General features: G+C 46.8%; 1 protein-coding gene across 2 annotated transcripts in view; it reads right to left on the reverse strand.

Moving 5' to 3' along the window:
• MASP2 (mannan binding lectin serine peptidase 2) overlaps nucleotides 1-19,698 on the reverse strand; it is a 24,840-nt gene extending 5,142 nt beyond the window's left edge. The window contains exons 1-10 of one of the 2 annotated variants that reach the window (XM_034753696.1): nucleotides 19,473-19,698; nucleotides 18,989-19,208; nucleotides 14,187-14,364; nucleotides 13,078-13,209; nucleotides 5,800-5,996; nucleotides 5,099-5,246; nucleotides 3,984-4,102; nucleotides 2,669-2,747; nucleotides 1,284-1,421; nucleotides 493-567 (exon numbers count right to left, since the gene is read on the reverse strand). In XM_034753696.1, the coding sequence (XP_034609587.1) occupies nucleotides 493-567; nucleotides 1,284-1,421; nucleotides 2,669-2,747; nucleotides 3,984-4,102; nucleotides 5,099-5,246; nucleotides 5,800-5,996; nucleotides 13,078-13,209; nucleotides 14,187-14,364; nucleotides 18,989-19,208; nucleotides 19,473-19,477 (1,291 nt within the window). In that variant the 5' untranslated portion in view covers nucleotides 19,478-19,698. Of the gene's footprint in view, nucleotides 1-492; nucleotides 568-1,283; nucleotides 1,422-2,668; nucleotides 2,748-3,983; nucleotides 4,103-5,098; nucleotides 5,247-5,799; nucleotides 5,997-11,559; nucleotides 11,781-13,077; nucleotides 13,210-14,186; nucleotides 14,365-18,988; nucleotides 19,209-19,472 lie in introns of those variants that run through there. The other variant, XM_034753697.1, reaches the window with a different exon arrangement.
• Between the last annotated feature and the right edge of the window lie 6,926 nt (nucleotides 19,699-26,624).

The raw sequence follows: 26,624 nt of genomic DNA on the forward strand, positions 1-26,624 counted from the left end.
ATGGGGACCAGTGTAAAAGAATTAGTGACTAAAGGAACCCTAGTTGAACTCTGGCTATTGTGAAAATTTAGACCCATAATGTGTCTTTTTCCTTTTATCTTTTACTGTAATTATATCACGTTCCCCATCCTGTTGAGTCTCAGATTACACCACTTCTAAAGGTATGTCTACACTGGATGCTTTTTTTGGCAGCATGTAGAGTACCTACATGGGTAGCTCCACCAGCACAATTATAAATAGCAATATAGATGATGAAGCATGGCTTAGGTGATAGAATACAGGCATGCCTGAAAGGTACCCTACATGCTGCCGGATCCTTTTATATAACGTAATGAATAATGACCATGTACTAGTGTAATTTTTGGCAATAGCAATATTTAAAGACCAGTCACAAGACAAATTATACTAAACAAAGCTGCACTTATTATCCTGATACTAAGTTCTTGCTAATCTACATCAATTATAAACTTCTTGTATAAATTCATACATTACCTGGCTCACAGACTGGCAGTACTTTTTCTCCCTTGGAGTTCTTCCAGTATCCATCAGCACCACACTGGTATCTACCTGAATGTCATAGAAAAGGCAAAAATACAAGAATGCACATGTTAAGTGGCCATCATGTTTTTAAAGCTCTGCCTCTACGGAACATGGCTGTATCTGACCATAGGACCGAGTTTTTCAATTCTCAGAGTTCAGGTCCTAATACCCTCTTAGGTTTTGTGAATTCCTATGTGAAGGTGGCTCTGTGCATCATCCCTCTCACTAACTGGGCTGTGAGATGTGCGAGGTCAGGGCATTATGCAGCATAAGTATCCTACCCACTTGTAAAGTGGCACCTTCAGATGTGACTTGAATGTAAATTCCACACCCTGAAGGGTAAGGGAATGTATGAAGTGTTAGGTACATTAATTAAATCCTCTGAAACAGATCTTTTGTCGCACTCCTTAGATAAGGATCGTTTCTTAAAGATACACAATGTTTTTGAGATCAACATTAAACTGATCTTGAATATAGTATTTTAAGGCCACGTTCTACTGAGCTGAATGTATTGCCTGTACATGCTACTGCACCATCCCGCATTCACCAGCTGCAGAAGAAAAATACTGTCTTGAACCTCTTAGTCAAAGTGACTGGCTGAATTTTTTGTGCCCCATGACTGATTTCTAAATGTTATTGCCTAATGCAGGGCCTGGACCTGGGAGGTGCTGTGCACTGATGTCAGGAGTTGCTTGTTCTCAGCATCTGAGGATCAGGCTGTAAGGAATAATGTCTCCCCTTACCATTATTACTTGCTTTCATAGTGTAGAAGGTGCTCTCGCATTCGTACTGAATCTCAGCTTTGTAGGTGGTCACCTTTGGTCCTGTGATGTAAGTAACCGTGCCGTTGTCTATGTCTTCAGGTTGACCACAGTTGACAACTGAAAACAGTTCCAAAAGACAGAATTGTGAAAGGTTCTTCTAATTACCAACGTAAAAATGGACTGCAACAGTCAACCCAGGAGGGTAGGAGCTGATTGGCTCCTACCCCTGTTAAGAGCGTGGCATGGGAGGAAGTTTCCTGTCTTCATGTCCTATTATATGGTGGCCATCTGAGACAGGAGATAATCTCTGTAACTCCTTAGGATGCACTTTGAAAACTGCTTAAAGGAAACCTTTAAAACTAAAGACATTTAAAAAAAATAAAGAGAGTGTCCCTTTTCAGTGTTTGTGCATCGACTCTTGAGTGCTGATCTGCAGAGAGGGAACGGTGCAAGACTTGTTTTACCCAAGATTTTTCCTGGGGGTGGGGGAGGAGGTTGGGTGGTGAATACGAGGGAAAGTCTGGGTCAAGTGGAATTATTGGACTATAATGCAACCAGACACACACATTTTTATAAAATTAAAGTTAAAGGTAGCACTTTTGGGTGCTGGAAGCAGTTACGCCCAAGGAAACAGACGTGCATTCTAATCTAGACCAGATCTACTATCTAAAGTATGTCGTACTGCATGTTGTTCATATAGGTAATTGTTATGACCCACAGCCCAGAAGGAAGTATGGATAAATCTAGAAGTTATACTACCAGAGAATTGTACGTTTCTTATAGGGGAAGAGACTATGCCTAATAGTTATTAGAACAAGAGACTGGGAGGTAGGATTTTAGGATTCTGTTCCCACGTGCTAGTGACTTGCTTTGTGAGCTATACCAAGTCCCTTTTACTTCACTGTGTCCCCATTTACCCACCTACAAAATGGGCATGTCACTACCTACAGTACCACCTAGGTGTTGTGAGGATTTGAACTTACTTAATATGAAGTAGTTGTAATTTGTGGGGGGAGGTATTGAACAATTGGAATAGTTTTCCCTCTATGCTATGCCCTCATAAGTTTCTGGATACCTGTAGTGTAGTTTCCAAGTAAACTAACTTGGTGTTGCTACCATCGTTGCTTTTTAAAACATGCTCTTAAGGAATGGTGGAAAAAATGAAGACAGCTTCCAATTTTTAAATATGAAATACAATTGTAATAATAAAAGGGGTGACTTTTACGCAAATAAAAAAAAAAAACGCAAGTCTATATTGCCTCCTACATCTTGGCACTTATGAAGGTAATTTTATATTCTGGGTTTGACAGGAGAATTAAGACATTGGTATACTGCAAAGTTGAAGACAATTAGCGTTGACTTACTGATGCACTTTGCCATCGGTTTGTTCCAGGAACCACTTTTTTGACATTCTGCTTTAAAAGACTTTAAAATCAGTTCATTCTGCAAGAGGAAAATAGGAAATGTATTTATTTCTCTAAAATGACTAACTTGACTTTATTAATAATCATGATGTTGCTTATTGGGAGAATGTGTCAGTTAAATATAGAGTTTTAGCTCACTGATATGGAATGAAAAATATGCATAAAACAGATTTAGATAGGTTTGTGATGCTATTCTCAGATGTCCTACTTTGTTCTTAAACAGTAGATGTATCATTTTAGTGAGGAGAAAAGGTATTTCCTATACTGCACTCATCTTGGATACAAACATAACCTTTCTTACCACGATTTGGTGGAATAAGTGAGGGTAACTTAACACTTCTGGATATTTGTTTTGGAGTGGCAGTTCTACCCACTTATGCCTGCTATGTGCTCCTAATGGTTAACAATGAAGATGGCTAAAGTAATATAAAAATATTTCAAGTAAGAGCATGCTGTATCCTCTGGATTTTATCTATTTCAGTACATGAACACGCCTTTTATTGCATCTCATTTTCATTATTCATTTAAACTAACAGAACTCAGATGCATTTAGTTACCCTGGGTCTGTACATGAACAACAATGTCCTCAAACTGTCAAAAGCAGGACAGATTCTAGAATCTAAGTGAATGTATAGAAAATGGAGAGAAAACTATTAATGTGGGGCTAGTACACTTTTTATATTGATCATGAAGATAAGCCAGTGTGAAACAAAATAATAAAGGCCAAATTGTGATCTCAGAAGCTTGCTCTGAGTGGGTGCTGTATTTGGAATATCTTCAGAAATTACCTAATAAACACTGAAGTTGGAATGCTATAGGAATGAATATAAAATGTCTTCCAGTGCAGCAATAGAGAGCAAACATCTAGTTTTAAAAACTCTCTCTGCAGAGATGTAGTAACAATTTAAAGAACTTTAAAAAAAAATCATTCTGTTCCATTAAGACACTATGGCAAATGTTTTTAAAGTTATTCTCTAGCTCCCAACTCAATTACAGAGAAATCTATAAGTGATGGCGGGAGAGCTTCTAAATCTGGACACTAAAACTTGTTTGGGAAAGGACAATTTCGGAAGGACCACAACTGCACAATAACTAATCGAAAGTGTGTGTGTGTGTGTGTGTACCCACAATTACACTAGGAGCAGCACAGAAGTTAAATGACTTTGTACAGTGGCTAACTGGAGAGAAACACATTTAATTCCACAAATTAACCTCCCTAGGGAAACCAGAGAAGGAGGAGCTGTAGTTTACCTACTTCCAACAGCACATATCCAGTATCACAGGATAGAGTATAGTAGTCTTTCAGGATGTATTTTGCTTGCACTGGATTGATGTGACCATGGGGTGGTGCTTTAGGACTGGGGCATGGCAAAGCTGTAGAGGGATGGAAAACAAAACATTATCCTTCCTCCTAAAGCAGATTCTAATCTTTGTTTCTAAATCTGCTGTTAGGAAACCAAATACGACCTTTTCCCCTCACAGCATAACTAAGACCAAAAGGAAACATTTAATAGAGAAATGTGTAAAACTTGCTGCGTTGTACTCATGACCAATGGCTGGGTCACACAGGACTGACTAGTCTTCCCGAAGCTGTGGAGTGAAGGGCATCTCTATAGCCTAGACATCAATTCATAGTTCTACCAAGCGGGGTGCTTGTTTCTTAAAGCCAGAGCCAGGCCAGACAATTCTGACGCTAGACCCAAGGAGAATCTCACCATGCGCCATTGTTCTGGCTCTCCTTGAGGGGTTTTACATTGGTTAATGAAGCAAGTAAAAACTAAGTAGGAAAGCAGTTTAGAACGGTTTGCTTGCTGTGCATGCCTCACTGGAATGAAGTCCTGGGAGTGCTCTGCAGCTGAAAATTAAGTAGGGGGAAGTGTCAGAGATGCACTATGTGGTAGTGTAATGGAACCGCAGCGAACAGCACTGCATCAGTCACTACTGTGCTGTTCACCTTTGCCTTTTGGGACTTCACACTGATCGAAATTCTCCTGCTCCAAAAGTGCAAGCCCTTACCACTTGAGCTAAAGGAGAATCACTGTTGAGCGGCATTGAGCCGATGAGATGCGGTTGATTCTATCCAGTATAGAGAAGTGGCACACTTACACAATAACCAGTTCATTACATGACCAAGCTTCTGATACAGCAGGAAGTGCAGGTTAGTTTGAAATGAGTAGCGTGGCAATATGGTCAGTGAAATGGATCTCACAGAAATCCCCTTACTACTGATCCTAGCCAAAAAGGTGATTGGCTGCATTCTCAGTCTGAATGAATATGAGCATAAAGAAATTCGGCTCTGGAAGCAGCATCAGCAGCCCTGCCTTCTACAGAAGAGCTAGATTTACAAATGGCAAGAACTGAGCTACCCACCTGTTGTAGTGTAGGAGATCTTCCAACCCGTGTGGTCTCCGGAGATATCCGTGGTGAAAGTAATATCCACAACATTGCTGCCTGTCTCAATTTTTGGAGGTACATTCTGCCCACAGAACGGGCCATATTCCTTTTTGGGTGTTTTAATCTGAAACAGTGAGAAGAGTCAGACAACCGTGCTTCGCCCATTCCAGGGTACTCAGATCATCTAAGGAGCATTCAACTTGACTTCAATATGACACCCAGGTAGGAACTGTGCAGACCTCTAGCTGTGGCTCTCTTAGGGGATGATAAATTTTGTTCAATGTTCTATAGAAACAAAGCTATCGTTATTTTGATTGATGACAAGTCATCAATAATTGCATATCGAGCATCTTTCATCAAAGCATCTCAAAGTGCTTTAGAAATATTATTAAGCCTCATAACATCCTCATGAGGTAGATATTATGTCCATTTCACAGGGAGGCAAGCTGGCACTACAAGAGGTTAAGTCACTTGCCTGAAATCACACAGTGAGTTTAGGGAAGAGCTTAGGATAGAAGCCGGGAATCTTGCTTCCCAATCATCTTATGAAAGTGTATTGTTCTTGGTGACGTTCCCAAACAAGAAAACCTTAAAGGGCAAGGGATAAAGGGTACGATTTGAGGAAGGTGCAGCAAGCCACGAAGGCTGTGAAGAAAAAACAATGAGACTCAACAGACCTTAAGGGCATCATAGGGACACACTGTTTCCACGTGACTTTCCACATTAAAGGTTTCCACAAATTCCAGGATGATCATGAAGCCATCTTCCACCCGGATAGTGTAGCTGCAGGTGGAGAGTTTGGGATAAGGCTTGGGATAATTGGGGCTGGTGACCACTCCAGATCTCTTAGTAAAAGCATTGTTTTGACACTGAGCTAGAAGAAGAAAAACAAAAATGGTAACTGATAATTTCCCCTAGAGCTGCATCTCCTCACACAGTAGGAATTGCAAGGCCTCTTCTACACTAGACTCTCTTCTGGAGAATAATTTTCAAATCATTGCTTAGGACACAAGGGAAACAAATTGTGTATGTGTGTGTGGCGGGGGGGTGCTTACAGAGGTCCCTAGTCTGGATTTGTCCCTGTTGCAAAAGTCACTAGATCTATCAGTGACTTTGGGACATAGTTAGAGGCCCAGCACCATACAGCAGTTCTGTCTCAGGAACGGTACCTTGACACGGGCCAGGATTGAGTGGGAAGAAGAGCAGGAGCCAGAAACGTAATAGCCAGGGTGTTGCAGGTCAGAACTAAGAGGCAATAGTAGGGCTGTGTCAGTCCAGCAGGGGCTGGCTGGGAAATATTAGAATGTGACAGAGCTGGGATGCAGACAGGAGTGAAATAGAGAATCTGTACGTCAGGTCTGCTATGCCCCAGCAACACTGTAAGCTGTTAACCGCCTGGCTTTCCTACTGTAGCCAGACTGTGCATGGTTCTGGTCAAAGCTATTAGTCCCTCACTTCCAGAAGCCTCACAATACATCTCATCCTTCTTCCTTTGCCAGAGATTTAAGATACTTTATTCTCTGGGCAAAACCAGCTGTGCCCCTTGGAGCCACAATGCTTCCTGCTAAAGAGAGACAGGGAGGAACAACCACAAGGCTGTTTGCTTGTTGATTGCTGTGAAGTGGTGCTTTGATCAGCTGGGCACCAAAGGTTTATGATGTGCTGCCAAGAGTCAGATGAGCAGCTTCCTTTAATTAATAGGAAATGATGGACCAGTTGCTAAATTTGGCATGTTGTTCAGTCTATAGCAGCACTGGTAAAGCTAAATTAATTATAAAAAGGAAAACTATTTAGCTTTTTAAACATATCCTTAGGCCCACAATGCTAATCCCTGTCAACAAAAATGCCATCACAGCCCCCCGCCCCATTACTAAACACATTCAATGCTCTAAAACAGAACTTTCCTATGGGTTGCCTAGTTAGAGGGCAAGCTTCTCAGGGTAGGGACTGTCTATTGTATGGTGTAGAGCATGTTCATGCCACTTGAAAAATTCTCATTTCCTATGGTAAAATTGTGGGCTCCTCTTATTTTGGAGAATGAAACCTGTTCTCACCTGACCCTCAATTATACAACAATCCTGTCTGCTGATGTTCAAATTTACATTGTAAGCTCTTTGAGGCAGAGATCATATGTTTGTTATGTGTTTGAACAGTGCCTAGCATACCTGCGCTACCACAATACAAACAGTAACGTGCTTTGGGCTCTGCTTACATTTCTTTTAGGGAGGTAGTATCCTTCCAGAGCAAGCTGAAGTTTCAGAACCATAACTCGGAGCAGCTTTCCTGGAGCAGCTCTGAGCAACTACATGAACCTGTTTATCACCATGGTACCTGAGCATCAGAGTGCATTGTATTTCAACCTTGCCACCCAAACAAACATACAGATTGTTAGGCTTTTTGCTTTAATACCAGGCTCCTCTGTCATGGAAGCTGAACACACACTCAATTTTAAAGTCCTGGCCGAAGTGCCCGTCTCGCCTGCAGGGTGCATTTGCTTTTGCCCTGAAGGAGTGAGAAAGTTCTTTGGTGCACTGAAGTGCCAGGAGTTTGGCGGCTGAGTCTGACTCTGCTCTTGCAGCCCGCTGCTCACTTCATTTCCTGTAGCTGGTATAAAGGAATCAGTTGAGCTATGTTAGATGTTGACACCCATCTCTTCCTCCCACTTCACACGCCAGGAGAATAATTGGCAATTGCTTTTTTCTTTAAGTCACTGCACATTTTTTCCCCACTAAATGGATGGCCCTGTAATTCTATGGTCTGTCTCTCAATGTACTGAAGCCTTTGGTGAGTATTAGAGAGAAAACTAGGGCCCCATGATGCTATTAATCTTCTGTGATGTGCCTTCCTGAGCTATTGATGGTGTTGCTTACAGTATTGATTGGGAGACTTTGGGGTCCTTGCTTTGCCCTTAAGAGCTTGGTGGAAAGTAGCATGACCACATCCTCACTTTCATCCATTGCAGGGCCAGAACAAGAAGGAAGTCCTATTCAATACAAAACATCTAACTCCTTCCTGGTCACAAACAAGGTAGTGGAAAATTGCTTGCTCTCCAAAAACTACATTTCCCTTGTATCACAAGAGGCTGGGCTAATCCTATCACCCTTATGAGTGGTCATAAAACAGGTGGGAGCCAAGGGGCAGTACCCTTCTAGCCTGGAGAATGAGACAGTGCCTGTTCTAGTACCAAAGAGCCAATACTTTACCAACATAAGCCTTCACCCATGCCTTGCATCTACTGCATAAATTAGGAATACCTGTGGAGGCGAGAGTGTGGGACAGGGCCATCTCTGTTACAATGACCTCTGTGCTAGGTTACTTGATCTTGGCTTCCATTTATTATACATGGGAAATTATATACTATAGTTATTGTAATCATCATAAATATTTATATTTAAAATACTGAGATTAGTTAGAGAAGAGATTAAAGGGCAACATGATAGAGAAATCCAAGATAATGAATGTTACAAAAGTGGTCAGTTGGGATCCCATATTTTGTGCATATATTACCTATCACCATGGTATCCAAAGACTACTTACTTTCTCTGATAATACAAGAACAAAGGCACACCTACATGAAATTAAGGGCCAAGAAATTTAAAATCGGATACAAGGAAATACTTTTTTTTAAATGTTGCATATAATTAGGGAATGGGTAATGGGGTGGATCACTTGATGATTACCTGTTCTGTTCATTCCCTCTGGGGCACTGGCATTGGCCACTGTCGGAAGACAGGATCCTGGGCTAGTATGACCGTTCTTATGTTCCCTGTGGAACTTGCTGACACATGATGTTAACAAAACTAAGAATTTAGTGGGATAAAAGCAGACTAGACAATTACAGTTACACTAACTAGGATCAAAGTGTCCAAGGGGGATCAACACAGGACATAAGGCAGCCACCATTTAGGGTTAGGAAGGAACAGCTCACAGAGGTGTATTTCAGAACCGTTGATTATGAGGGATTTATACCATTCTCTGAAGCATTTGGAACGGACCATTATCAGAGACCAGGCACTGAACTAGATGAACCATGGGTCTGACCCAGTAAGGAAATTCCTATGTTCCAGATTTGCCCCAAAAATGTTAATCTCCTAATATAGCACAAACAAGAGGTTTGTGGAGAAGCTCTTTGGGGCAGGAACAGTCTATTTGTACTGTTCATACAGCGCCTCGCACAATGGGCTCCTGGTTTGTGACTGGAATCCCTCAGTGCTGGCACAATACTAATAAGAAGAGGAAAGTGCAGACAACTCACTAATTCAGAAAATGGGTCCTCAATCTTAACCTTATTCTGAAGGACTGAGGAAGGGCAAAGATGGAGGCTAATTCATTCTTCATGCTCACTTAAACCTGGCTCCTTTGAGCCAAGAGTGTCCATTGAGGCTCATTGTGGTTGGTGGTTTTGCAACAAGACCATTTGGGGACATGTGAGCAGACACCAATAAACCCTCTTGATGTGTAGCCACAAGCAGCGGCTAAAACCAGCTGACCAGACAGGAACAGACCAAGAGATTTGCCTCATGCCAGACCAAGAGATTTGCAGCTTGAAGATTAAACACTTTAGGACCTGTTCTACTTTTCTATTCAATATCTCCTGGATGTGGCCATGGGGAGCTGCCTTTGAAAGGGCTGTATTTTTACTTCACAGATCTGCAAGTGAGAAACTCAAACTAGCCAGCACAAAAAGGATCATATAATGTACAAACAGCACTCAGCAGGAATGCAGAGCCTGGGTTTCTCAGACCAACCTTTAGAGCTGCCCAGAGAGCACGCCATTATACTTAGCCCATATTTTTATTCGAATCACAGTGAGCTGTTTGCCAGAGACTTGAACTCTGAAAAATTAGCCCCTCTAAACTTGTGAGCTCAGAGCCACTGGCTCAGGTTTCTAACAAAAAGTGGGTCATAAATTGTGCCATTGAGCCACCAGAAAACTCTCAAGCTGCTATAAGCATGGAAGCCAACAGAACTACTGTGAGCATGAAGCAGCCTTCAAAACAAGATCAAGTACATCAGGACAGAGCCTTCCTACCCATGAAAGGGCTAGTCAGTCTGAGATTGGCACTATGATCTCGGTCTAGGTTTGAATATAGCCTTCATCACCAGAGTATCTAAGCGCTTCACACTCATGGTGCGTGGGGGGGGGAGGGGTTTACCCTCACAACATCCTTGTGAGATAGGGAAGTGGTGGTGTTCCCATTTTACAGATGGGGGACTGAGGCACAGGGTAGATTAAATGACTTGCCCAATGTCACACAAGAAGTCTGTCCCTGAGCCAGGACTGAGCCCAGGTCTTCCAAGCCTGTGTCTGATGCCCTACCTATTAGACCATCCTTCCTCCCAGTCTTTGCTTGGAACAGGGATTTGGGGTATGCATGAACGGAGCATAGAAGAGTAGAGATTGGAGTAGAGGCTTGTTTTAAGTGTCTCCCCGCCCCTTTTTTTTGTTGTTGTTAAACTTCAGCAATGAAGAGGCTCCACGGCCATTAAACTATTTTTGGGCTCATGAACTTACTGAGCTTTTTTAATTTATCTTCAGGGGGATTTTCCTGGAGCCTCTCAGTTCCACTAGTGAATGTCCCACTTGCAGCCAGAAAACAGGGCCTGGAACCTGGCCAGTGAACACCCCATTGAGGTTACCTAGCCAGCTCCTGTGTTACCTTGAAACAGGAAAGGGAGGCATGGATCGATGCTATGGGGACATTAGTGGAGACTGCACCCCAGGAGTTCACCTGGCCGCGACTGTGCCACTTATAAAGAAGGAACCAGGCACTGGATGGAGCCACTTATTTAAAACCACCTCTTCACTCTGCTGTATCCAGGATGCTATCTTTGTCAATGGCAGACAGAGGACACATGTGACCTCAGCTGAGCTGCCTTGTGACTACATTTGGAGCTCTGGATCTGTCAGACAAGAGATGGGGCTTCCTTTCCACGCCCAGCGGAAAAACACCGCTCCCCCAAAGCTGGCTGCTTTGCTTACACTAACCGCTTCATTATTTTCTTTAGCAAAGCACCAGGAGCCCTTTGCAGAGGGCTCACCAGATCGCACCATAATAACAGGGTTGGGTTTCCAGTGGGAGATGTGGCTAAAGTCATAAAGTTTGGGTCCAGGTCCAGATTTTTCCACAGAGTCAGCATGCTTAAAACTGGGGCTTTGGGCTTGTCTGAACACAGACACAAGGTTCTCTCTTGGAGTCTGAACAGATCGAACTTACCGAGTGTTCAAACCGGGAGAGGAGTTCAGGCCCTGTTCTAGTTCAAGCACTTTGATCAGTCAAGCAAGAAAAGCCATGGGCTTAACACCAGAGGCAGTCCCATCTCTAGGTAGCTTTACTGCCAATAGAACGGCTCTCTCTTATCAGCCTCTGCCTTATCTGCCTTCTCCCTTCCTCAGCAGCACATGGCAATGCAAAGAAATGATGGGGAGGCTGCAGTTGACTTTAGGAACAGGAAAGGCCATTTTATTGTCTACAGGAGGCAGGTCTGAAAGGAAGGAAACCGAGATATGCGCAAGTCACTAATCAAACAAGCAAGCGGAGCTGGTGGCCCTGTGACATGCAGCTATGGGCAGGTCAGGAAGAAGGACGAGCCAGCTCTTCCCAGAACATCTGTCTTGATCTCTGCCTATGCGAGGAGAAGCTTAATTATCTCAACACTGGAAAATAAATGAGAAAAAGAGTAAATGAATAGGAGGGCAGCCAAAACTCAGCCTTTCCAGAGCAGGCGCAAAAACTCAAAGGGGCAGCTTCAGTAGTCAGCATGTTTCCAAACAGACCTTTGGAGTCTGAAGGATGGAATGAGCTCAGCGCTTGCCGTTTTAAATCAAGATGGGAGATTTGCTTTAAAACAACAACAACAAACCCAGCCCCCCTGCTGTTACAAGCCCCAGTGATGGGAAGAGGAAAAGGGACTGGGGCAGCAGGCAGAAGTTACCAATGCACTAGAGATATGCCCGAGTCGCAGAGTCTGGCTCCCACATCGGACCCAAACATCCCCCCAATTTGTGCGTGTTTGCAATGGGCTGGACTGAAACGCTAGATCCAGAGACAGGCTCGAGCTTCAGAGTTTAGATATAAATCCACAGCGAAGTGGTGGAAAAGCTGGGCCTGCTGTGTCGTTCCACACCAGCCTCGACCAAGTACAAAGTGGCCCCGGTTCTCCCCAGGCTCAGGAGAGCGAAGCTGCATGCAGCAAGGAGGAGGCTGGCGCCAGGAATCTGCACGTTTTGCTGCAGGCAGAACCAAGCCCAAAGTGGTGATCAGTGCACTGATTCAGAGAGACATTCACTCCTTATTGTCAGATCATAAACCTTCCTTCAGCAGCACGTGCAGAGCAGCAGAGACAGCCAGCAGCTATTCTCCTTTTGAACTGGGAATCCGCTGTCACTCAGCAGCAGATTGTTCCTCCTCGAAGCAGCCCCGAGCTCATGTCCCGAAGCGCCAGAAGACTCAAAAGTATTATCCATCGCAGCACTCGGAAGGCAGGAGTGCTGGCTGGAGGGGCTGGGCTGGCAGCCCTGCAGACTGAAGGTCTCCAATAGGAGCAGCCACGGGGCAGGCTTCCTTCCTCCAGCCAACATGATGAAAACCTACCCTGGAGGGATGATTTCTGGCAGTGACCGGAACCGTTCTACCCTCCACGCGTAGCCAAGCACTGGCCTCTCTTCTGAGACTGCTGACACCAGGGCTGGTGAATGCCAGGGGCGGGATGGGATGCCTGACCTGCAGGAGCTAGACTGAGGCTCCCCTGTACTCTGCCATCAGCTGAGGAGTGTGTGCACTGACTCACACCCTGCACCATCAGGGTGATGTCAGCTGGCCTGCAGGGGCTGTAAGCCAGCTCTGAACTTGCCACGGTGTGTGGGTTGCTCACTGACCTGTCGTCTAGAGGGGGAGAGGGACTCCTGTTCTGACGGGGAGGGGGCAGCCCACCCTGCGCATGGACAGACTCACCTGTGCAGGTCCTCTTGTTTTCATGGAGGACGTAGCCAACCCTGCAGCTGCAGTAGAAGCCGCCCAAGTAATTATGACAGTGATGGTCACAAAGCGGTTCGTCGTCAATCAGCAGCTCACACTCATCAACATCTAGCGGGTGGAAACACAGCAGCATTAACTTGACTTCACTGGGTGGGGGGAGCTCTGAGCAGGACTGAAATGGGAACTGGGGGGGGAGGTGGGAACAGAACAGGGACATGTTTTTGGAAACTGACTCGATACCCTTTAAACATGTGTGTGTGTCTGTCTGGGCCAAGCTGGTGTTTCTTAGTATTCTTTGTAAAACATAAAGGTGGGGCTTTCAGAGGAGCCTAAGCCAGGCAGGGGCCCAGTTCCCCCAGGAAGCGAATGGGCCTGGTGTTTCTGAATCACTCTGGGGCTTTTCAAAACACACTTCTCCCACTCCCTCCCCTTAGCTTGTACAGTTGGAAGATCCCCTGCTCTAGGCACCATATGCAATTCAAAGCCAAACACCCACCACAATCTGACAGCTTGTGAAGGAGCATACAGGGGATTCCTCCTTCCCCAGACACCAGTTTCGCCTGGCGCACTGTGACAGCGCTGTCTTGCACAGTGATTACTGATGCCGGCTTTGTATTCTGATTTCACACAGATTCCTGCCGTACTCCATTGTCCTAGGAAGAATCTACCTCCTAACATTTTGCTCTCCTCCAGCGCTCTCAAATCCTTTACAGACATTAATTAACCAACAAAGCAGACCTGGGTGGTAAATGAGAGTCTCCCCATTTTGTCCGTGGGGGAAGAGCAGGTTCAGAGATAAGAAGGGACTTGCCCAAGGTCACACGAGACAGTGGCAGAGTTGGGGATAGAACCCAGATGTCCTGAGTTGTAGTCACCTACTTGAATCACTATCTGTAATGAATACAGCTGTTCCTAATCCATTCGCTAGTAGCAGCAGGCAGAATCTCCATCCCCCTGGGAAGCCCAGCCATCTCCTTCGGCCAGCCCCTGGTGCTAGCAGCCAGAGTCTGCGTGAGGCCAAGAGGGTTGCTGGCCCTAGTGTAGTTCTCTACCCCTTCCTCCTCACTGCGGGGCCCATCTCTCACCTTCAGCTGCATAGAAGGCCTCGAAGCCAGTGAACGGGTTCTCGTTGGAGTAGTCGGATCGGAATGTCACAGTGAGGGTGTTGTCAATGGAGTGGTACGTCCTGTTGCCCGGAGCCTCCTCGGTGTCTGTGCTCTCACGTCCACACAGCGTGGCCACCAGCTTCCCGCCGGAACTGATCTGCGCAGGGGATGCAGTCACGTCTACGCTCAGCTACAGCCTCTATTTCCACGCCCGCCCCCTACCCAGTGCATGGAGCCCAATCAGAGGGACCAGGAGCAGGTTCTTGTGCTGGGGCACACCCAGCTCCCTCCCTACCCATGGTATGCTCCATTGCCAGCTCCATATAATTATCTCCACCCCTGCCTGCTTCCAGCTTGCCTTGATCTCCCCCCCCCCCAACCTTTCAGCTGTGGCATCTCCCCCTCTGTAGCCTCAGAAGCCTGACCAAACAGGGATAGAGGGACTGGAGATTGCTGGAGAGGCAAGAAAAGGAAGGAAGAACCATGACAGACACTAGCAAGAGCAGCTTTAACTTGTAGCCAGGGCTCCACAGGATCCTGAATGAATCAGTGCATCCACCATGTGCCCTGGTCACGTGCTCTCCACTTTGCTGGCAGAGCTGAGGCTGAAGGTCCCCTGCTCCTGGCGGACTTTCCACCACCAGGAACAATCAGGGGGTTTAGAGATTACAGCATTCTCAGAAGTACATTTGTGATGAAGACCATCCATCTGGATTTGGTTATACAATCGCGGATATCACATTACATGGTGGGCAGCGATTTCCCCACACCCTGACTTGCCCCCCATTCTCCTCCCCTCCCCTAAATCCTTGGCTGTAAAGCTCATTGCCTGAACCCTCCCTTCCCCCCCAACACACACACAAAGGCACAAGGCCAGCTTGGGCCACCAGCCCAGGTTCTGTTTGCTGTGGGTTTTGTTCCTGTTTGCTTTCCCCTTTGATCCTATGTGGGAGCAATCCGCGGGGCTATGGCCAGTCACAGGCGAAAGTAGGGATTAGGGTTAAACGCAGGTTAAACACACACAGCTTTGAATTTACAGTAAAGCCTTGCTGAGCTGGGTCTCTCCATTCCCACATTCTCTCTGATGCAATGTTTCTTGGTGGGAAACACCCACTGGATTCCCTGAGTGTCCCTCTCCCCTGGCCCCATGTCCCTGAACGTTTTGGACGCTGCTACTAGGCCAATTTTGATAAACAGGATTTGTGCTGCCCCTGGGGGCGGGGGCATGAGAGCTCATGCACACAAGTTCTAGCAGCGGGTAAGAGGCTGAGCAGTCTGACCAACAGGGTGCAGCCTCAGAGGAAGGCGGTGAAAAGCACTATGGCCTTAGAGCAATGGTTCCCAAACGTTATCAAGCCGCGAACCCCTTTCACTAAAATGTCAAGTCTGGTGAACCCCCTCCTAAAAATGAATATTTCCAGGGATTTTCTCCCTTACCTCAGCAGCAATTATAAAAGCAGTGATCTTGGAAATATAAAATTTGTTTTTATGACATGCTTATTACACACTATTTATTAACTATGATTTATCATCACAGTATTTTTATTACATTAGGAAAATGGCAACACTCTTCCAAGATCTCACTTGTGTAGCTTGTATCACTTTTGATGCAGCCTGTTATAAGGCAAGGCTCCTATCAGAGGCCCTAGTAGAAAAAAAGGTTGCGGGGGCAAAGCCCCTGCGCACCCCGGGTTCTGGGGGGGGACCTGCCAGAAAAGTGGGGGGGGCCGTGGGGGCTGCTGGAAAAAAAGGGGAGGGAGCTGCCGGGGTGGTGGTACAGACATGGGGGCGACATGTGACCCTCATCACCCCCCGTACTGGCGCCTCTGGGTCCTAGGTTTCATCAGGAGTATCGGATGTGAAACAGGAGGAAGCTATTTAAGAAGCCAACTCAAAGAGTTCTTCCTACACAAGCATTCAGGTCTTGAGCAGTCCAGGCAAACAATGAACGTTACAACCAAGCTTAAACTTGTTCTTCATAATCAATTAAAAACACTAGCAGCCTATTAAATTTTAAAAACAGCAGAAAATATCCATCTCAGTGTGATAGATATGCTTGCTGTGATCTGCTTAGCTCTTGGAAGTCCCCAAGGCTCCGGGCTGCTGGCCCCGTGCTGCCGAGGGTCCCTAGGGACAGCTCTGTTCGCCATTAGGGAATTTCCCCCCTCCCTCCCCCAGAACCCCTTGTAACATTTTGGGAAGCCTCGGGGGTTCACGAACCCCAGTTTGGGAACCACTGCCTTAAAGGAACATGAACCTCTCACCTAAGTAACTCAGGGATTAAGATTTTACTTAAGATGCCTGATCTGGTTCTACTGAGCTTTAAACAACCATTGCCAATATGGGCACACCACCTGCTTCCTGCATGTCTCCTGTAGATATGGCTCCCCCAACCACACACTGACCTTCAAGTATTCCCCCAACCAATATCAGTATGAACACGTGGCTGGACAGCTGGTGTGCTGAGATTGCTGCCTTGTGCTCCCCTCTTCCCCCATTCCTTTGGCCACTCATCATACGCTAAACTCGTTAATTCTCTGGGCAGGGCCTATCTTTTTATTAGAGGTATAAGAACATAAGAATGGCCGTACTGGGTCAGACCAAAGGTCCATCTAGCCCAGTATCCTGTCTACCGACAGTGACCAATGCCAGGTGCCCCAGAGGGAGTGAACCTAACAGGTAATGATCAAGTGATCTCACTCCTGCCATCCATCTCCACCCTCTGAGAAATGGAGGCTAGGGACACCATTCCTTACCCATCCTGGCTAATAGGCATTAATGGACTTACCCTCCATGAATTTATCTAGTTCTCTTTTAAACCATGTTATAGTTCTTGCCTTCACAACCTCCTCAGGCAAGGTGTTCCACAGGTTGACTGTGCGCTGTGTGAAGAAGAACTTCCTTTTATTTGTTTTAAACCTGCTGCCCATTAATTTCATTTGGTGGCCCCTAGTTCTTATATTATGGGAACAAGTAAATAACTTTTCCTTATTCACTATCTCCACATCACTCATGATTTTATATACCTTTATCATATCACCCCTTAGTCTCCTCTTTTCTAAGCTGAAAAGTCCTAGCCTCTTTAATCTCTCCTCATATGGGACCCGTTCCAAACCCCCAATAATTTTAGTTGCCCTTCTCTGAACCTTTTCTAATGCCGGTATATCTTTTTTGAGATGAGGAGACCACATCTTTACGCCATATTCAAGATGTAGGTGTACCATGGATTTATATAAGGGCAATAAGATATTCTTCATCTTATTCTCTATCCCTTTTTAATGATTCCTAACATCCTGTTTGCTTTTTTGACTGCCGCTGCACACTGCGTGGACGTCTTCAGAGAACTATCCACGATGACTCCAAGATCTCTTTCCTGATTAGTTGTAGCTAAATTAGCCCCCATCATATTGTATGTATAGTTGGGGTTATTTTTTCCAATGTGCATTACTTTACATTTATCCATATGAAATTTCGTTTGCCATTTTGTTGCCCAATCACTTAGTTTTGTGAGATCTTTTTGAAGTTCTCCACAATCTGCTTTGTTCTTAACTATCTTGAGCAGTTTAGTATCATCTGCAAACTTTGCCACCTCACTGTTTACCCCTTTCTCCAGATCATTTATGAATAAGTTGAATAGGATTGGTCCTAGGACTGACAATTGGGGAACACCACTAGTTACCCCTCTCCATTCTGAAAATTTGTGCACCTAGCATAACGGGCCCTGAACCGGATATCAGGGCCTCTACGTGTTATTGTAATAAAACAACAACAACAACATGTAGGCACAAAAGGTTGGGGTCAAACCTCCTAAATCCTCCCAATCAGCCTGGCTTTGAGTTTGATCCAGCAGCGTCTCCTTTCAGGCTTTTTCACACTTCCCCCAAATAGTCCATTGGTCACTTTCTTTTCGCAAGCTCTTCCCCATTATATATGGGCATCCTGATGCTACTGCTTGGGCCATGTCCCATCAGCACAGCTCTCATGAGACACAAGTATTTTGTAGAGCCAGTCAAAAAATTTCAGACAGGACAGAAAATGCTGATTCAAGCAATTGAAACGTTTCCTCGGAATGTATCACTTTGTCACAATTTTTGATGAAAAATTACTGAAGAGTTTCATTTAAATAATAATGAAGTGTTTTGCTTCTATTATATTGCATTATAATAGATAATAGATAAGTCTTATATTATATTTTATAATATAATATGGGAAGTGATGCACTTCCGTAAGCTTGTTTCTGTATTTCCAAAATGGAATTGCAGCAATATTATTTTGTGAGAAATTCTGACTTCTTGTTTCCATGTGGCTGAAAGAAAATTTCAACAAGTCCGATCTGCCCAGGGCACAGAAATTCAGCATTTCCACCAGCTCTAGTTTTCTTCCAGCGATGCTTCCTGATCCTGTGGGCCTATGTGAATGCATCACTTGCAAATCAGCTGAGCCCAAACATTACAAGGAGATTTGACCATAAGAAAAACTGATTCCTTGAAAACCTGCGACCTCAGACAGAGCTGGTTGTGCCATATATATCAGTATCCACATTTCAGTCTGAGTGTGGAAGGGGATATGCAGCTCCAGTAGACACAGACAGTATAAAGCAAACTACCTAGAGAAATTCATGCGTCTCTACATAAGTGCACATGCAATCCCATATTGTAAGTACAAACATACACGTATCATGTACATCCAGCCATCAACGTGCACAGACACAAAGTTCTATATTAATACATACGCCTCATACATGACCACGGACACCCTCTTTGCCCCGTGGCTCCGCGTACCTTCACGTAATCATATTCACACAGGTAGGACAGCTCCACGTTAAAGTGAGTGAAGTAGATCCGGATGGTATATCCCTTGGGGACGCTGATATTCCAGGTTCTCTCCTTGCTGTTGGGGTACACGTTTGGGAAGTCTGGGGATGTGATCCTCCCATACATTTTCTGCAGCTGGATGTTGCTACCCACTCCATGGCAAAGGGCCGCCACGAGGAGGTACAGCCTGCCTCAAATGGAACACAGGACAGTAACAAGGGGGGTGAACGTTAGCTCAGAGATCACACTCGCTACACCGTGGGCACTAGGACATTAGTCAACATCTCTGCACCTGATGCTCCTCTCCTGTGTAAATGCTCTGGGTGTCAAAGGAGTGCTGCTGACATAAGACCCAGGAGAGGAGAACTGGGCTGCATCTCCTTCCATAAAAACAGGACAAAGAGCTAGAGAACCCAGGTTGCCTGAGAAGAGCCTCCTTGACTTCACTCACCTCATCCTTCCACTGTCCTGCCGGAGCCTGCAGCAGCTTCTCCTGGTGTGCTTGCCTCTGAGGGTGAGTTTGCTTTGCTGTGTTTGTCTGGCTCTTGAACTCTGATGTTTATCTCCCTTTTCCCACTCAGCCGGCTGAGTTCTGGGAACAGCAGTTACAACAGAGCGGGCCTGAGCTCAATGCACAGGACCCGAGTCAACCCCGGCTCAAAGTGCAAAGCAGAGCTGAAAGCGTAGCTGGATTCCAAACTTTTCAGCCCCCACCTCTCTGGAGGGATGAGCAATGGGCCTGGTATTTGTGCAGAGAGGCCGGGGAAGGGGAGAGGATGGGTGGGGATAGGTACAGGGTGGTTCAAGACTGCGTTTGCTAGGGCATGGTCAGGGTGTTTGGGAACATCATTCCCCCTGTTGCCAGCTGTAGTACATTACTAGAACCCTGGTCTCTTTCACAGCCTGAGCCCACGGAGCCAAAAAGGAACCGGATGGGAACCCGGGTCCCTTTGCTGATCCATTTTACCAGCAGCTTTGACGGAGGACGATCACAGAACACTGTAGGGCTAGTGCCCTAAAGAACGCTGTAACCAGACAGGAGGCACTCAGGTACTACGGTGATGAGGGCTCTCCGAGGACTGGGGTACACAGACCTATGGCTGGGGATTTGTTAATGGGGCACAGAGCCTTTAAGTTCCCAGCTGCTGGCTCTAATCCAGCCCAAATCTGTTGTTCTGTGCTTTATGTGCACACCCAGCCTTTGCCATTTCGCTTCCATTCTGGAGCCTGGGCTGATAGGGTTAAAAATCCAGCTGTGGAATTACACCCAGCTGTCCCATGCAGGGTGCCATGCCAAGCGGCAAAGGGAGAGGGGGAGTCAGAGGAAAGATGGAGAGTTGGCCATGAAGAGGGAGGCAGGAGCTGCACGGGAGAAGCTCCCCCCGCCACCAGCACACAGATGCAGGAAGCCAGGCCGAGGGAAGTGGTGTGGTGGGGAAGGGGCATAGCAGGAGAATAAAGGGAGTTTCTCCTTGTCCAAATGGGACACTGCAGTGAACAACAGCAGCTTGGGGTCCTCTCTTTTCAGTCCACAGATGGTGCAAGTAGGGCCAATCCCTGCTCACCCATAGCACCAGCCAAGGCACAGATTCCCACACATTTTACAGGCACGATGCATTCAGCTGCACAACAGCCTGGTGGTGCTGGGCGGAAATCCCAGTCCATGTATAACACGGTCTCCACTGAACCGAACGGGTGATGTCTGCTATGGTGCAGGTCAGTGTGGCTCTGTCGATGTCTCTCCAGCTAAGGAGCTGGCTCATAGGTCAGATCCTGGTTCCCCTTGAAGTCAATGGCAAGACTCATACCGAAGTCCCCGGGACAAGGATTTGGGCCATTACCTCCCAACACAGAGCCAGATTCTGGAGCTATTCGGGCTGTACTGGAGATCAGAAGTGGGGCCCTCCTTAGATTTTTAAGTTAAAGATTTTCTAGAAACACCCCTAGCCCAGATCCCCTGCGCACAGGCCACAGCAGACAAGCATCAAAGAGGAGTGAGCGAGCTCCATATAGATTGCATAGGTGCTGTCTCTCTCCCACAGCTATTACCCAGAAGGAAAGGAGATGAGGGAAGCTGACTTGCAATGAGAAGCATGAGTTCCTCTGTGGTCTGTGAAGAGGAGTTGTGCCAGGATTATCCTCTTACCACAGCCAGTGCTCCTTCTCCCAGGGGTCTGCTCCTCCAGCCAGCAAAGCTGCCAATCACCTGCAGTCTACCTAGGCATTTTCAACCAAATAAAACCAAAGCCAGGGAGTGACCCCTACCAAACTGCAACCAGAAAACGCCATTTCACAGAGGGGAAGGGGCAGTCACCACCAGTCCACGCAACCACAGCAGTAAATGAGATTAATGGGCTAGACCACACAGGAGCTAGAGAGGACTAGATGCTTTCAGGGCCCACTGATTGCTAAACAGCCCCCACTGAGCCCTCACAGCTCATGGACTTTACACAGGCCACAGGCAGAAAACTTTGGGAAAAATCAATAAGCGCCAAGCTGAATGCTGGCTGTTTGCTCGGCAATGTCACCGCTTGTGATTTCAGCGATGTTTGTGTCTAGGTACACACATGGGTGTTGAGTGTGCGCGTGTATATAGAGTCGTCAGGCGACTGTTCATGTGGTGAGAGTGAGTGTGTACATGTACCTACAGTGATCAGGCAATTGTTTGTACATATCTGGATTAAGCAATCAGATCCCAGAGTGCAAATCTGTTTTGGTTAACTTCCATGTCCCACTGCCAGTATTTCTCCTGCCCTGCAATGTGCCCTCTCTGTGATTGGACATGAATTATTCTATCGTCATCCAACTCGTCTCCCTGCAACTGCAGGCTGCTCTTTTCCTTTGCATTACCAGAGCACCTCAGAGCCCCAAGACTGAGACCCCATTGTGCAAGGCACTGCACAAACACAGAACACAACAACAGCCCCTGCTCTTGCACGTTTTAGAGGCGTTGGGTCCCAAGCTGCAGGGGTCAGTCCCAGAATGAAAGTATCAGCGCTAAGATTGTTGTGAAATGTCTCCAGCGTATTGAGAGTTTGACCAAGCCCTTCCATCCCCGTCAGCCCCAGGTCCTCCTATCTGATGCTTGGATTCTAACCTGTCACAGGGGCCGCAGCTGGCCCTTAGAACGGCTGTGCATCAGAACATGGACGCTGACCTGGCAAGAGACCAGGGAAGGTGTTGAATTCTTGGTGCAAATACAAGGCTCCCACCTCCATGGCCTTTGGAGAAGCCAGGCTGCTAGCCGGAGCTGGGGAAAACCTTTTAGAATGAAGTGCCTGGGATGAAATCCTCACCCACTGTTTTGCCTGTTTCCTTGCGAAGAGCCCTTTCGTTTCAGCACGTCTTGCGGCATCAGCCAGCCATTTGCGGCTCTAGCTTAACAGCATCATGCTGAGTAACCGCAGACCCTACAAAAAGACTCCTAACACCCATCCTCCTTCTCCACCCAGCCCCAAGCAAGCCTGAAGGCTGGGTGCACCCACCCCCCCGTCTCTGTAAGATGCAGCTATTTGCCAGTTGCCCAATTACTGACCCAGTTAAGGAAGGTTTGGGTAATTCTATGTGACAGGAGCCCATTGTGAATTCTGCCCAGCTGTCTCCCCACTCCCAGCCCCTTCCACGCTTGAGGGACTGAGGTAGCCCAGAGGGAAGAAGTCGCTTTCAAGAGGAAAGTGTGTGTGAAAGCCAAGGTCCAGGGAAGGGGCACCGCCTTCGAATCCGTGTCTCCACAGCAGCAGACATGGTGTGACATGAGAATGCCTGGGAGACCCCACGTGGGGACTGCAGCAGGCAAACATCTTCCCCAGATCCCCCCTGTGTTTGCTTTCCTGCTCCCCCTACCTCTCACCACAGCATGGCCTGTCAAGGAAAGGTCTCAGATCCCCTCTGGGGCAGCAGCTCGGATGCCGGCAGCTGAGCCGTGCCCATCAGTAAGTCAGTGCGAGCAGAGCAGTTCAGGCAGGGCCCAGCTAACATGGCTTGCCAGCTAGGACGTCTACCAGCCAAAGGCCCCATCTGGAGTATCCCGGGAAGGCCAGGAAGCAGGGCATGGGAGGAAGGTGGTGCTGGAGAGCAGAGACAAGGCTGTGCTGGAAGGAAGTGAGTGGGGGATGCACGGGAGACACACCCAGAGGGCTGTAGGTTTGACTTGCTGAGGTCTGCATGTTCCTCAAGCTCTGCCCCCTGCTGATTTGGGGGGCACCCGCTTTCCCCAAATATAAACCTCTCCTCCCATTTCCACAGGCCCCAAGCCTCTCCTTGCACCAAGGTGAGGTGAGCAAACAGGGTAAATTGATGTCATGCTTCAAGACGGTTTCTCTCTTCAATTAGTATTTGCCCTTCCCTTTGCCCTCTCCCTCCAGGTCACTATCTTCCGTGGCAATGGTCTCGCCTTCCAACTAATGCAGGATGCTACAGCAAGTCTCCGCAGCAACACTTCCTACCACGAGAGCATGTCACACCGGTTGTCTGCTCCCTACACTGGCTTCCATAGATAGAAAAGTAAGCCAAGTTCAAGGTCTCAGCTTGATCTTCAAGCCGCTCTGTGGCCTGGGCCCAGAGATGAAGACCGTGGTCAACCCCTCCGCCCCAGTGGAGTTCTCTGTAATAAGTATAAAGCTCTTCTGTGGAGGAGACAGAACTTTCCTTGGGGGCTGGTCCGAGACCATGGAATGAACTACCCCCAAGAACCATCACTTTCACTCCAAGTGCCAGGCACATTTCTTTGACCTGCCTTCTCTAACATAAACCTACACAGACACACGCACCCGCACACTCTAAAACAGAACACTCCACTGCTCACACTTCTCCTGCAGAGGAGAGAACAAACATGACAGATGGCAGTCACGTTGCTGAAAGCACTCAGATGTACTGCTTGCATCGCTGTAAGAACCCATATAGAATAGAATCTCTTTTCTCTTGCCTGTCTGTCTTCCCCTCTCCTGTTTCCGTTCACCTGTCTCTCAAAGAAGGAAATCACTCACATGGCCCCACGCCCTGGGTAGCTGCACTGTGTCTGCCACATTGGCTCGGCGTCTGCCACTGCAGTGGAACAGCTGTTTCTCTCTGCAGAGAGAGTTTGGTTCGAGTTCAGATAAAGTAGGAGCCAGGCCTCTGTTGTAATACTGTCCTCTGCCTTCCTCTCTCAGATCAGAGGAGATACGCACGTTACAGGCACAAACAGCCTGTTTCCTAGATAATTATGGCTCAAAGCAATGGATAGGAACTAAGGAAAAGTTCATGTTACTCATACTCCCAGGACAACAGCCTAGAACAGTGAAGGGAACACGTGGTTAACGATAGGGGGGAGTGACCAGGGCAGGACACAGCTCCATTGTTAGTCTCCAATTCTTCTGCTAACAGAAAAGGGGGTGCAACAGTGATTCCTCACCACGCCAGCCTCATTTGTCTTCCACAAAGGTCACTGCAGTCTTGTTTAACAAGCAACCTGAACAAGCCAAGTCATTCTGCTCCTGGAACGGCCCCCAGGAACCGGGAGCGTCTTCCTCTGCAATAGTGGTTCGGGTTTGTACACTTCCCTGCTCCAGTCCTCCTTAGATAAGGCTCTATTCCTGTCCACATGAGCCATAGTTCCTACCCATCTTCAGCCCTATCCCCTTCCCATCCAAAACTCTGCAGAGTGCAGCTATAGCACCTTCTAGCTTACAGGTTCGAGTTGCCTTTGGGTGGAAACATCTGAATTACTGATCTCTGTCGCATCTTGTCCGTTGAAAACATAGCAAAGGGACCTAAAACCTGCTGAGATTGTGGGTCAATCTAGGAATATGGCTGCAGATCTCCAGCTCCTCCCACTTCCATCCTTTCTTCCTGAGCTTTTAAACTTCATCACTTCTCTCCCTCCACAGAAAAGTTAACACTCTGCGAAGTACCTTCTTCCCCTTCCAGATGAATGGCTGGCTAGCTACAGATCAGAGGAAACGCAGAATTAACTGGATCCTCTCCCCTATTCAGTGAGTAGCAACTCTTGCTGAAAAGCTACCATGTCCCAATAACCTACTGACCTCCAGCCTGCACCGGACTTCCTTATAACCTTGAGTAGCCAAATGCATTGCGCCCACACCTTGGCCCAACACCAAAAGGCCGTCCTCATCACTCCTCTTCCTCCAGAACTGGCCATGATCATCTCTGTGTTGTGCAAAAGAGGAGTTGTTAGCCCATTGATCCAGAATAACCAGCAGATCCAGCCGAAAGTGCTTCCAAAACTATTACTCAGATACTGTAATAATGGGAGCTACAGAAAAGTCCAAAGGGTGGCAACAGAGGTCCACACTAACCCCCCATTTCGAACTAAGGTACGCAAATTCAGCTACGTTATTAACGTAGCTGAATTTGCGTACCTTAGTTCGAACTTACCGCGGGTCCAGACGCTGGAGTACCGGCGTCGACGGCGAGCACTTCCGGGATCGATCCATCGCGTCTAGACAAGACGTGATAAATCGATCCCAGAAGATTGATTGCTTACCGCCGGACCCGGAGGTAAGTGTAGACCTACCCAGAGACACTGGAATGGACAGACCTCCCTATGGCTGAATACCCTTACTGAATATCTGTAGTTCAGTTCCTGCTGCAGACAAAGTGGATTGAAGATGGTACCATAACCACTGGCAGCATGAACCAAAATCTGCAGCATTCCAGAAAGCATTTATCTACCAGGCAGCCAGCCAGCCATGGAAAGAATAATGGAGAGAAAATGCATCTCCAATCCCATACCCAATGTGCGATATATTATACTTCTTGGCAAATCCAAACATACAGTCTTAGCAGTAGAGAGATTAAGCAAATAAAAAACAACAGCCCCATAACGGGGCTCAGTAGAATGTGACTTAATCAGAAGCATCTTGAATGAGGAGTGGACTTCTGTATTCAGGTATTCTTCGCTACTTGCCCTAAACCGTTTAACCGCACACAGTAACGTTACATAGCTGCTGCGTTCCTTCTGAGAGATGGCTGCATTTCAGGGGTGGGAGAAGTAATCCTGCCAAATAGGGCCACATTTTCAGATGTGGGTACCCTTTTGCTTATGTGCTCACTAGATTTACATGTACAAAAGCAGATCTGCATGTGGGATTGGCACATGCAGTTGGTGCATACACACACACATTTTGCTAGTGCAGTTGTCGTGGCCTCATTTGGCTGACAATTTGTTGAAACAACATCCGGAAGTGCTAGGATCCTTATTGACAAAAACGTACTACAGATTGTATCACAGGGGTGGCTGTGTTAGTCTGGATCTGTAAAAGCAGCAAAGAGTCCTGTGGCACCTTATAGACTAACAGACGTATAGGAGCATAAGCTTTCGTGGATGAATACCCACTTCTTCGGATGCTCCTATACGTCTGTTAGTCTATAAGGTGCCACAGGACTCTTTGCTGCTACTACAGATTGTTGACTTATCCTGGAGTTTTTATGTCCCTCAGCACAGGCAGAGAGTCTGGTGGATGTAATACAGGCACTCAAGCCATTTAATTGTGAATTAGGCATGGAATCTGTTAGAATCTATCCCAAAGTGCTCCTGGTGAAACTATCTTTCAAGGACAGGTGCTGGCAGTGTCAGACAGTCATGCCAGCCTAGTCTGCTACA

The sequence above is a fragment of the Trachemys scripta genome, chromosome 19 (genome assembly GCF_013100865.1).
Source record: "Trachemys scripta elegans isolate TJP31775 chromosome 19, CAS_Tse_1.0, whole genome shotgun sequence".
Taxonomy (NCBI): Eukaryota; Metazoa; Chordata; order Testudines; family Emydidae; genus Trachemys; species Trachemys scripta.